We start from the raw sequence: 16,742 nt of genomic DNA on the forward strand, positions 1-16,742 counted from the left end.
AAACGATACCCCAAAACGCCTGTTTAGTCAACATGATACTAATCAGTGACACTCGGATCAAAATAGTTAGAAAGCCAAACAAGTATAAAGCATAACAGAACACCACGAATACCAAATTTCCAGGCGAGAGGTTTGGCTAGCTATTAAACCAGGTCCAATCCATAATTTTCTACCTGTACCTATTCAGGAATGACAGTTATTATCTATTCGCTTGATGCATTTGAGTTTTTTGCTTTTGCCATTTGATGAGAACATTTTCGTTTAGAACTCTCCAAGGAGTTCGATATTGCTTTTATTTAAGGAATAACGGTACTGTAGTTGAAAGGATGCCAACACCAATTGTCGATTTGACAGTCGCAAATGCAGTTTTACTGGCAACGCTTAGCGTAGACATAAAAACGGAGATTTGCGACCGTCAAATCAGAATTGACGGTGGCAACTCTTCAACTACAGTACTGTTATTCCGATTCAAACGCATTACAAAAAGAAATAATACGTTAAAGCTTGCAAAATGTATAAATTTCACATGCAAAACCAATTCCGCGGAACTTCATGAATGATTTTGGCGTAAAGACGTCATGGCTAAACGTGACGTCATGCAATTGAAAAATTGAAAACAACACGTATAATAATTTTTAAAATGCGTCCGAAGCGCTTTACTTGACTTACCTTAACCAGGAACGCTCAAAGCTAAACATTTGAAATCCGAGGATGTATAAGTGAAAACTTACAAACTGGATGTTATTACATATTTCTACGATTCAAATTCGGATAAAATTACATCAAAACGGCGAATTTGAGGTATGTATTGTTATATCTCTAATGATATTGCAGCAATCGAACATTTGTTGATTCAATCAATTCAAAATCGCCTGGTCAACTGTTGATTTGACGGCAACTTTTAGCCAATGAAAAAAAAATATAACATAAAAATTGCATTAGAACTTCCTTCTCACAATTATTATAGTCATGAGAAACGTGACAGATGATATTGTAGAAGCAGAAACTGAAAGGTCCCTAGATCACTTGAAAAACACAAAGAAAAAAAAACACAATAGACAAGGTCATCGATTAAATCGTTGTAAAAACTCATCTTATATTCGTATTGACTACATTGACTCACCAGTGACGCTCGAATAAGAAAGGTTTAACAGGTATAATAGAGTTCGAAGTTAAAATAATTGAGGAACAAAAGTTCCTTAATTTTTTTTTTCAAAAGAAAGCTTAGGTAATTTATTTCTGGGATAGAAAATCCTATTTTTCGAAAAATTCAAAGTTTAAGTTGATAAATAATTTGTTTCATAGAGCATCTTTAATATTTCTGAAAATTTTGGAAATTGTGTAAACAGTTTGTCAGTTTACCATTATTATTTGGGTTTTCCACAACGTTTCATGATAAATTTATAGCACGACTCAGCCGACTTAATTTCACGTATTTCATGGATTTTTTTTCAATAATTGACTTCGTTTATGTTATCAGTTGGTCACTTTCATCATGTTCATATCAAATCATTTTTTTTTAAAGTATTATTTACATAACACTTATCATACTAAAGTTAAAATGTGTATAGTGAGGCAAACTGTTATATTCCTGGACCTTCGATTATTCTGAGAGAATTTTCTAAATAATATAAACACATTGACCCATAATGATTTACTTTTATAAATTGTTATTTGGATGGAGAGTTGTCTCATTGGCACTCATACCACATCTTCCTATATCTATATCTGTTCAGACAAGGAAATGTCAATAGATGTAAGTTCAAATTCGACAGCCAATCATATGCAAAACAAGTTTCTTTAACGTGCCGAGTTCCATTAAATAATCCACATAAGATAAGAATTTTCCGGGTTCAAACTTTGAACTGTTTATCACGACTTATATTAGTATTGCATACATTATAATCAGTGTTTGAATGTCAACCAAAAGGTAAGGAATATATATCTAGTAAAGCATAAGAAATAAGTGAATTATTCATTTTACACCTTTAAAGTCAATCAGAATTTCATAATGATCATACCCTGTAAAGTACAGTGAAATCTGTTTAATCCGAACCTCTTCGGGACTTCAGATTTTGTTCGGTTTTGGCCTATGTTCGGTTTTATCAGATTCACAACGCATACAATTTGATATGACGGTTCTTAAAAAAATATGTTTATTTTATACTGGTTTTCGTTTTATGCAGACTTCGGTTTAGCAAGGTTTCACTGTATTTTATAAAAGCTGAGAAAAACATTGCTGTACGTAACTATACATTTGTGTTTCAACTCACAATCGACATGACACTAATCTGATCTTACACTATACCGAATATGTCTTGTTCCCTATTATGAACTTTGACGGAATTAAGATTCGCTTGAGTGGTTATCTATGCGTAGCGTACATGTTCTGTATCGACATATCCGGTTTCCCTTTGTTTTGAGTTCATATTCTACCTTTTTTTTTTTTTTATCTTGCTTTGTCTTTTTAAATATGATTGATAAGTTTTCAACATTCGATATCCATATCATATTAATTTGCTATATATAGGTTATTCGATTATAGTCAAATCTGTACATTCGTCAGCAGAAAATGAGATTAACAGTCAATTGAAATTCAAAATGCATAGATATTACTTGGACGAGAGACGGGTGACCTGATAAGACGGATTTTCGTTAAAAAGGAGGGGCGAAAGATACCAGGGGGTGAGAGGGACCGTCAAACTCATAGACTGAAAATAACCTGACAACTAAAAGATGAGACACTAATAGCAGAATTGACTGTTTATATATTAGAAATAAGTAATATGGAACAGATATATATTGTATTCCAAATTATTTTCACGAATACTTTATTTCGCGTATCACCCTTTCCACTTCACGGTTATTGAATATCGTTTTTCCTAATTTATTTGATGTAGTTCGATAAGGAAGATCCATATTTTACATATTGGCGTAATTTTTCTACTCGCTAAAATAAGTTGCTTTTCCAGTTACCTATTCAGCAAATTAATATCATATGGATATCGAATGATGAAAAGACAAAGCAAAATAAAACTTGAGGTTATTTAAAAAAACATCACACGTTCAAGGATGTTTGTTTGTCTTGTTTTGGATTTTTTGTAAGATTTTCGAAAACCTCTGGTTGAACAGCGGTATACTACTGTTGCCTTTATTTATCCATTTGAATGCCTTTAAAAATTTTGCCCATGGACCCCCATTTTTCTTTTTATTAATCTTTTAATTATAAGCCATTTGTAAAAATCTCATAAAATCTTAATAATTTTTTAATAATTTTTGAGAACTTTAACTGGTCAATGATAAAGCTTAGAAAAGTCAAGAGAGAACATTTTCCCGCCAAAACTACAATGGGTCATATCTCGAAAACAAGCACGTTGACCCCTATATTTTATTTGCTCTTTTGATTCCTCATTTATTTCCCTATAAATATATACTAGTGTTAAGGAAAGTTATTTATCTCGAAACTGAGCAGCGAACTTCTTTAATTAAAAGAATAAAAAATGTATCGATAAGATGGAAGATTTGAGAAGCTAAACATATGATACTATATTGTTATAGAAATACATAATGAGGTAATTGATTATTACAGTAAGACTTTTCCTGGAGAAAATTGAATTGAATTAAGAAATACTTGAGCACAGTATGTCTGTTTGTTACCTTCATTGTCACTGGTTTTATATTTGCGTTATATGTAGTGGTGGATAGATTCGAGGAAATTGGAATCAATCAAGCTCTCTATTCGTCGGTATTGACATGATTGAATAATGAACGCTAAATGTTAACAAATGTAGATTTATTTGTTGGACTAAGTTTACGTCCACGAATTTGTCTTGCTATCATACATCACATAGATGATCATAGACGGAACAACTTGGTTTAAAAATGATTCGAGCCAATTTTTTCCGGGTTCTAAACTATTATCTGCCCTTTGTGTTAATATTGCTAATCTTTATATGTTTTATGTTTGTCATTTGATTGAAACTTCGCGTATTGTTATGATTTAATTGATTTAGTAAAACATGTAAGATCATCCCTGATGAGTTCTGCGTAGATACAATGCGCGTCTATCGAATTAATTTCTAAGCCTGATATCTTGAACATGGTGTCGTCGTTTATTGATGTGGTTCACCTGTGTTTGTCGTTTCTCGTTTTTGTAAATATATTATATCGTTGGTTTTCCCCTTTGAATGGTTTATATGAGTCATTTTAGGGGCCCTTTATAGCTTACTGTTGGTGTGAGAAGAGACTCCGTGTTGAAGGCCGTAATTAAACCAATAATTGTTTTTCTTTAATAAATTAGGACTTGGACTTGACACTCATACCACATTTTCTTATAACTATTTCAACAACATCGGAAAAATATCACTGGTGTGTGAACTGTCGAGGGTATTACTTATGTTATTTCAACTGATCGGGCGGAGCTTACGTTTTAATTTGCATAAAGACAGTCTATTTGAAGATGTATATGATAAGGGTGAATTCCGTTCTAATCTCTATTGATTTCTAATCACCTATCAGTGTCACCAAATGGGTATACAAATGATCTGAGTGTACATTGTGTATGATATGGGATGAATAACTGGCACTTCATTAACGAGTTTATTCCAAAACACCTGTCTATAAATGGACTTGTCTTAAATAATCGAACCGGATAAACTCCGCCCAGTCAAGTGAAATAAATCAAGTAATACCAACACCCCAGTAGTAAATATGTGATGATTATCATACTTAAATTTAAAAAAAAATGAAGTTCATACTTTAAAATAATGTGATATTCGGGTTATTCAGTGTGCACTCCGTTTTTTAAATGTTATTTCTACATAGACAATTTTTTTTTTATTAAAACAGTCTTGCCTTATACATCCGAAACAATTACATCAAAAAGGCATCAAACTAAAAATATAAAAAACTTTAGTTCTTATTTATAGCAAATCTTTAACTACTGCTATACTTTTTCTTCTATTTAACATTATTAGGATTTCTGCATGCAAATCTAAAGGACAATTAAATATCATTTTCTCGTTAGAATGCACATGTGTTAAGCGAGCAATACTGCCCATATATAGCGTTTATACAGTGATAAGGGAGAGATCGTGAACTGAGCAGTCATAATGGTTTTGTTCAATCATACCAGGAAATACACATTCTTATTCATTTTTGAATATTACTATATCCATTTTGTTTTTATATTCATGTATACACGTTAAATAACTAATTATAGTCTACTAACATGTGCAAATGTTCATGAAATGTAGATGTACACTTTATCGATGTTATCCGAGGTTATTTATATTTCACAATTCTTTTCACCTTGTTGATAATGTGTTAATTGGAATTATCCATAAGGAATTGAATGCTATCTATTTCAGTAATTCTATATGAGAACTATTGTGAAAAAATCGGGAATGCTTCATATAGTTATCATAGTAACTTTATTGTCAGTTGGACATGCTAAAAGGTGAGTTTTTTTTTATTGTAAGTGTCTATACTTGTTTTATAATCCTTTCGGTATTGGGTTTTTAAAAGCTTCTTGTTTATTTTGTAAAACGTTTGAAATGTTTTTGTTGTTTCCAAAAAATTAACAAGAATTATTCGTAAGGTCTATGATATTACTAACCAATTGGAAAACATTTCTGACATATAAAAATCGATTGTTGAATGTTTAACGTCAAGCGTTACGTACACAACTCAAAATTGATAGCATCAACCGGCACCCAATTCATAGTTAATTGTTGCTAACTTCAAGGGTGACACATTCTATGATCCAAGGCAAGTTTAACGACAATAGCCACACATTCATGAATGATGCATGCTTAATGTCAAAAAGCACACATTTCATGACTGATGGTTTTCCTTAAAATCAAATGTCACACATTATTGTAATATCATATAAATTGATATTGACCGCCGTGTATATATTTTTAACATATTGTACATTTATTTGTCATCTCATCTTTGGTTACATTACTAAATGATTAGTATCAAGAAGAGCACAACAGTCATAAAAAATAACTACAATATTAATAAGATTGGTGATAAAAAGTGATACACTAACTATTTGGTTTATGGTAAACTTACATATTCTGCTCTTATATATCATGTATATATGATTAATTTACTCCTATTTGTATTCTAAGCTCATACCTTATCCTAGCACCTAGACAAGTACAACCGGGAGTAAACTTTGATATTAGCGTTACTATATTGAATGCTTCCAGTGATGTCACTGTTAAAGCTAAATTGGTCACTACTATAAATAGTTCATTTATCAGTCAGACATTAGGAACATTTAAAAGAGGTAATTAATAATGAAGGTCATGGACTACATTTTAGACAGAATTTCTGTATACTAATGAACTTGATTGAGGGCCGTACGGTGATCTATAAATTTTGTTATTTTCTGTGTCATTTGGTCTCTTGTGGAGAGTTGTCTCATTGGCAATAATACCACATCTTCTTTTTATATTCCCTGTAACTTATAGAAAAGTATTTGTTTTGAATTCTTTCAAACATACTGATATTTGTTTTAAGCATTGTATCTGTAAATATTATGGTTCTCGTTAAATAATGGAAACATAAGTATACCGCTGTTCAACAGTCATAAATCGATTTAACTGAAAGAAATCTGGGTCACAAACCAAAATCGAGGGAAACAAATTAACTATTAAAGGAAAGCAACGGAACAACAATAAACATAGTAAACACTAAACTGCTACAATAACAAACGCAAATATACATAGATATTTGTTAGTTTATCATACTTCTATTTATTGAAATGTCTTTAACAAAACTGTGAACTGTATGGTACTTTTCAAGTATTTGTTTAATTCATTTCATATCTTTATTACAATAGGTTGTTGACTTCATTGGGCCATTCCAGTAAATATCTGACAGTCGGGGATGGATGGGGATTTTTTTTTGTACGTATCAGAAAAAAAATCATGAAAAACTACCTATTACATCTAAAAAATGAAGACCTATCAGATGTAGAGTTTCTGTTCATATTGGGTGGATGGATTTTCAAGGGAAAAATGATCTGACCTATCAGAATTTTTTACTGCAAGAATTGTACCCATCAGAATTTTAAATACAATACCAGATAATGCATGTTACGAAACTGTTAACATTCCAAAGCACCCTTAAGATCAAACATAGGCATTTTTGTAACCCCTAAGATGTACTTATTTATATATATTTACTGATGCAAGACCCTCAGAAGTTTTTTGCGTATAAGTGTACGTGTCAGATGAAAAACCCCTAAGATGTATAAATTTAACACCCTTCATAAAGGACCATCCACCCCCTTTAGCAGATATCAACTGGAATGGGCCATTATGTTACATCAAGATAGGAAAATGCAAAAAAAAATAAAAAAATATGAATTTCGGGAGAACTCAATTATATGACAGTTCAGTTATAACATCAGGATTCATGTTTTTCAGGGTCTACGAACCAATTAAGTCTACATGTAAGAATTATTTACGATCATTTAAACGATATCAATTATCAGAGATCCATTTCATAAAGCTCATATTAACATTGTACAGTTATAAAAGTTCGGAAAAAGAAAACGACTGTCAGACAAAAAACGTCAAAACCACATGTTTGGATAAGGATTTTATCAGCTTTGACTAAGAGTTTGGAATTTTCTATGTAATTACTTTTTGCCACTTCTTAAAGCTAATTTTGTGCATAGAATATACAAAAGCTCAATATACAAAGTGTCAAATTTAATCCACTTATCTTTATACGTTACTGTGAAAAGTTTAAACATATGTCTTGTCATTGATTCAGCTTTCTACGTTCTTTTACGTCAATATAGTAGTAGGTTTATTTACGGGAACGACAAATACCTCCCTTCACACAGAGCACTTCGATCCAAAAGAAATGTCGTATTTGTCGTATTAGTACAGACATTATTTATGGATGCTTGAATTTATACTGATATTGCCACGGGTTTGCCCTCTATGCCGATATTTTCCACTTACCATCGCTCATGGTAAAATATTTAGCATAATGGGCCAACCCGTGGTAACATCGGTAAAATGCAAGGCCCTATGAATTTTGTCTATTGCTCTTGATAAATTGTATATATATGTCATTGAATAGGCCTGAGCATGAATGTATTTTTTGAATAAGGCAAAATATGTGCTCAGTGAAATTTGCTATCTGATAAAAAGTAACTGCAAAAACTCTTATAATAATTCAAACAACTGTGTTAACTTTGTTGTTATTATGGCCGCCATCTTGTTTACATTTATAACGAAAGAAGTTCGGTCAACATCTTCTATCGACAAATGACCAATGCAAGATCAAATACCGTAAGTCCTCTCTACCAATCATATCAATGTATTCCGTAATATGCAAATCCTATAATAATTATTATATGATATCATTCTAGGTACCAGATTTTTTGGAACAAGCTTGTAAGCTTATTATAACAGGAACTGGAGGCTTGTCTTTCAAGGAAGAGACATATATATCATACCGTAATAGAACTGTATCTTTGTTTATCCAAACTGATAAGGGAATATACAAAGCAGGACAAACAAGTACGTACATATAGTGGTAATTCATTTATAGTATGGGACCCAGTACCTAAAGGTTTGGTTTCGATTGAAGGATAAGGAAACAGTTTATGGTTTTAGCTAAGATTATAGTTAAATTTTAGGTCTAGGGCTAGTGGAAAAGTCAAGTGTAGATTCGTTTTAGCTTGGGACGCTTGTAGACCATTTGATCTGAATATCTCTAATACGACTGAACAATACATTAATTAGTCATGTTCTTTTTTTTATCCTGTAATCGACAAATTATTGTAAAAATACGTGTTACAAATGTATTCAGATAAATATTTGCTAAACAACACAAAGGTAATTATAATTACTGATAACTTGACAGTTGATAAGTCGTTTCAGATTCTTACGCTTTCTGGGTAATATTTTTAAAAGCGTACACCAAAACGTTGTGATTGGCCATGGTTGAAAACGTTCTGTCAATAGAAATTTAACCAATGACGAATCGTTATTTTCAATTTGGTGTACAAACAATGAGACTACCCATAGTTCTTTAGATTTTGAACGGTCGAATTGTCGAATTCTCATCATAAGTGATTCAGCAATTACGATGTCTATAACAAACTTAAGACTAAAAATAGATAAACACATTATGCTTCATTTTGGGAAAATATAAGTTACATAAATACTCTCTTGCAAATCCAGTTTTTGTCTTAGAACATAAGTCCTATTCTGATAAACAAAAATCAGACAATAACGGTATACTGTTTAAATTATATTGTTGAAATAAAGGCAAAGTAGTTGACCACTGTTCAATAATCATAAGTCGAATAAGCGGAAAAAATGCGGGTCATAAACAAAAACTAAGGGAAACGTATTTATTATATGAGCAAAAACAACAGTACAACAAAATAACCGATTTGCTACAAAAAGTTATCAAAGCTACCAGGATTATTATTTAGACGTGCGTTTCGTCTACATAAGACTCATCAGTGACGCTCATATCAAATTAGGTATAAAGCCAATTAAGTACAAAGTTGGAGAGCTTTGAAAACAAAAACAAAAACAAACGCCACATACATAGAAACGGACTATTTTATATCAACTTCCATATTTCTGACTTGGTACAGGATATTTTAAGAAGAAACAATGGTGGGTTGATTTACTAGTGGGTTTAGCGATCAAATGTTATGTGTATAATTCTTTATTTTATTTCAGTTAACTTTCGAGTATTTGCCTTATACACCGATCTCAAGGTGTATTATGGTCCTTTTAATATCTCTATGCATGTAAGTTTTGTAAGATTTAACTCTACTAGTCATGTTGTCATCTTTGTTGAAAAGGACTTTATCTTTCATAAAATTGAGAATGGAAATGGGGAATGTGTCAAAGAGACAACAACCCGACCAAATAAAAAACAACAGCAGAGGGTCACCAACAGGTCTTCAATGTAGCAAGAATTTCCCGCACCCGGAGGCGTCCTTCAGCTGGCCCCTAAACAAATATATACTAGTCCAGTGATAATGAACGCCATACTAATTTCTAAATTGTACACAAGAAACTAAAATTAAAATATAACGGTATGCAATAAATTATTTGATTGCAATTTAATAACACACACAACGCAGTACATCTACTTGTGCAAAATAAATGAATAATATTTCTTAATCTCCCCGTTGCACTCGTTTAATGTATGAGTTGGTAATTTAATTGGTTATCAGACTTTTTCAAAGGCTACAATTCGTTGGATGTCTGTTTCATCTATGCAATCCAATTATAATTATAGGTTCTCTAACTTGCTTACGAGAGATGATCATATAATATATGAAACATGGTATGCCTTTAAGAATATTTGCACAAACAGATTGTCTTGAAAAAAAGAACTCACAAAAGCACACAAGTTACATACACCAAAGCCAAACGACTGTCAACAAAAATGACGAACAACTCAAACAGGACATTAAAATTAGGCCATTGTTCTAAGGTGATCTGGAAGATTATCAATTCTTGATGCACTGATTGAATCTTTCGTATTGTGCAAGTACTAATATCATATTAAGTCGTTGATATCATTACCGAAAAACGGTAGCTGATATTGTTGCTACGAATAACTGAATATACACTGTGGATTATCATTATATACCAGATTTCGTGCATTTCATGGGTAAATATTAACCACGAATCTAAATAGTCAACGAAGTGTATGTTTTCTATTGACATATATGCAGACCTAGGCAAAGCTACAAAATCAATATCCACTAAAACCCATTTTATTTTACATGAACGAAAAATAGTATCCACAAAGCCATATATCGAAGACGTTCATGAATCTAACAATTGTTTACACCATAACACATTGAAATATTTGATAGTTTGAAACTATACAAAAATTATTTGATAATCATCGGCTACTGTGCGACTATCAATATTGAGCAATAATGTTACCGTAACGTATACCATTACACGATCGCAATTACAAAATACACGCAATAACTGTTTACCAGATTGTATTTATAAACTCATATAGCTAAGGAAATCTATCCCTGAGTTAGAAAAGCATTAGTATTTCAAACATTCAAAGATTTGTTTACAGGTTATTTATTACTATGAACATATCAATGATAACTGAAGTTAACACTGAAGTACTGACTATCTAGTTGGTGATACCATGAGTGAATGAATCTAAAAGTGACAATACAAGTCTTGATTAAAGTGATTCACGTATTTTAGATATTAATAATCATAGATTTTAAAATAATTTCTCAGGATCCTAAAGGAAATTTGATAAAACAGTGGCGAAATGTCAGCCATGACAGTGGAGTTTATACTGGTTCCATGGTGATGACAGATAACCCTGTACTTGGTGACTGGACAATTAAGACATCATCACACGTATGTTGCTTATGTTAATGTGTTATATATTTACATACATGCTGTGTACTTAAAAGATATACGGCCGTGTTCACATTGACCCAAACTCGGTGTTGTGTAAGTATTATTCATACGTAACCTAAACACAATTACGTCCCGATTGATAAACCTCAATGTGTACATGTAGTTTAAATCAACGTACATGTATACCTTGTGTGGGTTAAGTGTACACAAAACAAGATATTCAGAATATGTATTTTACCATGTTTAATTAAAGCAGAAACGTTTTTGTAATATAATTGATAAAGTTCTTTACCAAATTTATTGTCTGATATCTATCTAAGATCCGGTTTAACTCACTTTACTTAGAAATAAAGATATTAGATAGAAAAGCAGCAATCCTTAGTTGTTGCAATATTCTAAATATATTAATCCTTAGTCTGTAAGAGAGCAACCATTTAAGTTTTATGGGGGAAGGGGTGAACTAGGATAAATTTAAAACCAATAGGCAGGACAGGAGTTTTGAGTAAGAAAAAGGAAGGATGATATACTTTGCAAAAATAAATCAGGATTACAATTTATGTAGAAAACAAATCATGATAAACTAATAAAAAAGGCAGGACTGAATAGTGAGAAAAATAGAAAGGCAACACAAAGATAACGACTTAAAAAAGACAGGACAAACGTTTTCATCTTAACCCGCCTGAATAAAACTCCCAAACCCAAATCAAATTGTAGCTCCCTTAGCCTACATTTGTTGTTGCTAAATCAGTGGATCCAGGATAGGAAAAGTGATCCAAGAAATTAGAATTCTTTTTGTTGTAATGACCCTTTAAATGATATGTGTTTTACAAGAGAGAACGAGTAAACAAATCTCATGTAAGTTAGTTAAACTAGGTGTATAGAGCTGAACACATTGAATATAAAGCCAGTGTACATTAAACATGTTAAACACAACTTATTGTAAACGTGTGTACTAAACAGTTTTGTGTAAACACAGCCTAAGATTAATATATGTATACATTAATACACTTCATGGTTTCCAATTGCAATTTAAAAACATGTCGTATTCTTAATAATTTATAGGAAGTTTCTTCTAACAGGACAGTTATGGTTGACCGATACGGTAGGACATTTAATAGAACATATCTATAAAGAATAAATGTGGAATGATTTTCAATAAAACATCTATCCACCAGATAGCTTAGATTTTTTTTCGAAGCTGCACTAGACGACTAACAATAAATCTATGTAAAATAGTGAGACATTTGTAACATTATCGTGCAATTGTATCAGGAATGTTTCAATCATAAATTCATAAAAATTAACTGTTTGGAAAAGAAAATAGTAAAATATATTCGACAGATATACATGTTTATGATACAAAGTTGTTTGGGCAATACGCAGTATTCCAATCGCAGTAAATAGCATATACATCTAGAAGTACAAGCCGACAAGCTGAAAATAATTTCACTTAGTGGCTGTTTGTACCCCTTAAAATATCAATACGAAAACAAGGCAATACAACGAGAAGAAAAAAAGTTGGAATATACTACAGGGCCAATACAAATCCATATGGGGAAGCTATTCCAACCAAAACAAAGCAAAATAAAACGGAAAATTACTAAAATATCTCTTTAAAGAACCAAATAAAACAAAATACTGTGCAACATGCCCCAATCTTAGACAAACATAATTGATTTACATCAGGTGCATCGAAAGGTAGGTGGATCCTGTTGTTTTTATGGCACTTCTAATTAGTGTTAATAATGCTTTATGTAGCGTACTTTTTTTTTTTATAAATATTGAACTTTCTATTACAACTTAAAGGTGTATATATTTTTGTAGTTTTACCAAAGTTTGAAGTTACAGTCCATCTTCCTTCCTTCGTCTTAACGAACGCTTCTCAAGTTCAGGGAATTATCGAGGCAAAGTATGAAAATGTTATTTTAATCACTGATAAAAGACTAGTAACTGCATTCAAAACAATGTTTGTTAAATATTTAAAAACTGAACCATTTTGCGTCGTTATAAAATGAATAAATCTGTATGATTTGACTAATTTCAGTGCTCATATATTAAATGTACTAAAATATTATTATTTTTATCATATCATAGAGGTTCAACGTAAAATTAAATGCGGATTTAAAAGCAATGACATATTTTCTAAGAATCAGAGATTAATTTAATGAAAAATATAACGTTGTAAAATAATTATAAGCAAACATTTTATATTCCTTACTATCGTTGTAATGGCAGTGTGTATTTTTTTCCAGATATAGCTATGGAAAACCAGTAAGTGGTAATGTCGAGATAGAGGCCAACCTACGTTATTCCTACAGTTTATGGAACTATCAAGGATCTAAAGCAATTATCAGATTATATAATATAACAATAGGGGTATGTTTTCTTCAATAATAAGTGCCATAAATTACAATCAAAATCACTAATTTCTAATACCCTTTTTTCGATGTTCACCAATAAGTGTGTTTCTTTTTACTTTGTCATTGTGTCCTTCCCAAATATATTTGAAATAACAGCTTTTATTTTTTTTTAGGTAAATATCTGGAACTTTGCACGAAGTTGTCAAACAATGTAAATTTTGGTTATATTGAAGATTTTATGATCAATAACACTAATTATGATTTCTCCTTATAAACAACACTATAGTGCAATACAAAAATTGGAAAATTATATCAAATTGTGTAGACATGTGCAAATACCAGTCTACCTATTGGTAAAAAATAAAAACCATAACTGTATTTAGGTGTCAGACCACCAATTAACCCCTCTAATTTAGAACGTATGTAAAAGTAGCCCTACTATGACACAATATAGTGGTTTTGGTGTCATTGTTTACTTTTACTAACCAACAAAGCAGAAACTACACTTTAAGTGAAAGGGGAATATATTTAGACTATTTTTAGGCAAAATTCAGTTGTCTATGAGTTTGCATTAAAAATTCAGGATTAATACTCGTTTGAGATTTCCAAAAAAAAAAGGGAGTTATTTTGGTTGTTCCTGTATTTTTAAGATCAGAATTTTCGTATAAGACTTTAAACGTGGGTTGAAAATTGGCATGTAGGAAGGTGATACATGTACAATTCAGGATATCATTGTTTTTTACCTTGAAGTTAAACTTGAGATAAAATATTAAGAAAGCTGTGAAAATTGCAAAATTTGGTTGAACAGATAGGGATTTGTTATTGGTGGTCTGACGCCTTTACAGTACTTACTGTAAGCGAAATGCCATGAAACCCCAAATTCAGAAAACAATTGATTTTTTTTTGTCTGAACTGATCATTTGAAATAATAGTAGTCACATTTCAATTATTTTGGGGGCAAAAAGTCAAATATTGCAAATTTAGAGCCTTAAATATGAATTCTTAGCTTGTCGCACCCTGACAATATGCTTTCATATAAATACATGTTCTAAATTGTTGTAAATGCACATTTAGTTGTTTCTGTGGTGTTCAACATTATAAGACTTTAAACGTGGATTGAAAGTTGTAATGTAGAAAGGGGATACATGTAAAATGCAGGATATACATGGTTTCTTTGAAGTTTAATAGAAAAGTAAAATATTTAGAAAGCTGTGAAAATTGCAAAATTTGGTTGAACAGATAGGGATTTTTAATTGGTGGTCTGACAACTATTTTATAGATATAGGAATATGTGGTATTAAAGCCAATGAGACAACTATTCATCCAAGTAACAACTTATAAAAGTAGACCATTGTATGTCATGGTACTACCTTCAACACAGAGCCGTGGCTCTCATCGAACAGCAAGCTAAAAAGGGTTCCTAATAATTAAATCTGAATTAATCGTTGTTAGCTTAATTCATTGGGACAGTATTTCACACAATTCATAAACAGTCAAACTCTCAATGTATGTTGTACACACAAAACATTAGAGCACTAAAAACGTATCTTTGAATCGAAATAGTATATGCTCGAAATGAAATAGAACAAATGATTATTGGGAGTTGTGCAACTTAAAATGTTTACTGTTTCGTTACATGATTGTATTTTTTTTTAAAGTTTTTATGCAGTTCCCTTTTTTGAATTTATCTTAGAATATTTTTGGACATTTTTAAACGGTTTAAATGCCTTACATTTTATTTTTGTTGTGTTCCAACACAGTATAGTCTGAACGTCAACAGGAAGAATTATAAAAAAAAAATAATTTGGGTTGTTTCTATTTAAGTCTGTTGTTCTGTTGTGGACATTTGTCTTATAAGAAATCATATCAATTCCACCACCTTTATATTACAAATCAAATTTAAAGAAGTTATATACTTATAAAGACTCATTGCATATGATTAGATAATTTGCTTGCAGTCAATCAAGACAAATCAAGTATATCTTCAGATTGTAGAGTTGTTGTTTATAACAAATTATTCAATTGGCCGTTTCATAATCTAATGCATCCTGGGTAATATTTTCAAAAGCGTACACCAAAGCGTTTTGATTGGTTCAAAACGTTATAAACAATGGAAATTCAACCAATGACGTAACGTTATTTTCACTTTGGGGTACGAACAATGAAATTACCCATGATGCTTTAGATTCTGAAACGGCCAATTGTATGAAAGCTACAACTGAACAGAATTAAATTGACGGCAAGCGAAATGATCTTTTTTAAAAATTGACTGAAAGACGGAAAATGACTGAATAATGTATTGTTCGGATATTTCAGATAATGTCAAAATAAATATTATCGTTTAAGACTAAGATTAATTCACTACTTTATGCATCATATAATACTTAGATTTATTTTAGTCGGATGGAAAGGCGAGGTTTGTTATACCAATAAGAACCAGTTTTGGGATATCAACTGGTCAGTACTTGGTTGTTAAAGCCAATGTTACTGAGACCCTGACTGATATTACTTTTTCCAGTTCCGAAGAAGTTCCATTTCGTGATCAGGCCATAAAAATACTGTTCCTACCAACTACAAAAACCACATTTAAACCAGGTCTTCCATATAAAATAGACGTAAGTATTTATTTATCAATTTCAAAAAGTTAATCAATAATATTATGATAGGGCAAAAATAATTCAGGTAGAGCGCTTATAATGTATAAATAACTGTAAAAGTATTCATTTAAGCATTTTTCTATCCTACCTAGTTCATTTTTCTTTTCTCTATTACTTAATAAATCAATGTAAAAATGTAAGTGAACTCTGCCAATGGATTATTTACAATTTTAACGATTGTCATATCGTTTAACTATATATTGTAACTTAAATTTGAATTTTCAGATTAAAAAGTAAACAGTGAGCTTACCACACTGTCCTAAAAATGAAATAAGTGTTAGTGCCTACAGTTTCTATGCCCAACCTACGATCGAAAA

General features: G+C 31.3%; 1 protein-coding gene across 4 annotated transcripts in view; it reads left to right on the forward strand.

Annotated features, from left to right (window-relative positions):
• The first annotated feature begins 1,898 nt into the window (after positions 1–1,898).
• Positions 1,899–16,742, forward strand: part of LOC143052378 (CD109 antigen-like) — a 160,107-nt gene continuing 145,263 nt past the window's right edge. For 2 of the 4 annotated variants that reach the window (XM_076225384.1, XM_076225386.1), the window contains exons 1-11: positions 1,899–1,930; positions 5,370–5,458; positions 6,138–6,298; positions 7,443–7,468; positions 8,402–8,552; positions 9,732–9,802; positions 11,280–11,405; positions 12,471–12,510; positions 13,233–13,317; positions 13,661–13,784; positions 16,168–16,383. In XM_076225384.1, the coding sequence (XP_076081499.1) occupies positions 5,379–5,458; positions 6,138–6,298; positions 7,443–7,468; positions 8,402–8,552; positions 9,732–9,802; positions 11,280–11,405; positions 12,471–12,510; positions 13,233–13,317; positions 13,661–13,784; positions 16,168–16,383 (1,080 nt within the window). In that variant the 5' untranslated portion in view covers positions 1,899–1,930; positions 5,370–5,378. The remainder of the gene's footprint in view (positions 1,931–5,369; positions 5,459–6,137; positions 6,299–7,442; positions 7,469–8,401; positions 8,553–9,731; positions 9,803–11,279; positions 11,406–12,470; positions 12,511–13,232; positions 13,318–13,660; positions 13,785–16,167; positions 16,384–16,742) is intronic. The other 2 variants (XM_076225383.1, XM_076225382.1) reach the window with 2 other exon arrangements.

Source organism: Mytilus galloprovincialis, chromosome 11 (genome assembly GCF_965363235.1).
Source record: "Mytilus galloprovincialis chromosome 11, xbMytGall1.hap1.1, whole genome shotgun sequence".
Taxonomy (NCBI): Eukaryota; Metazoa; Mollusca; class Bivalvia; order Mytilida; family Mytilidae; genus Mytilus; species Mytilus galloprovincialis.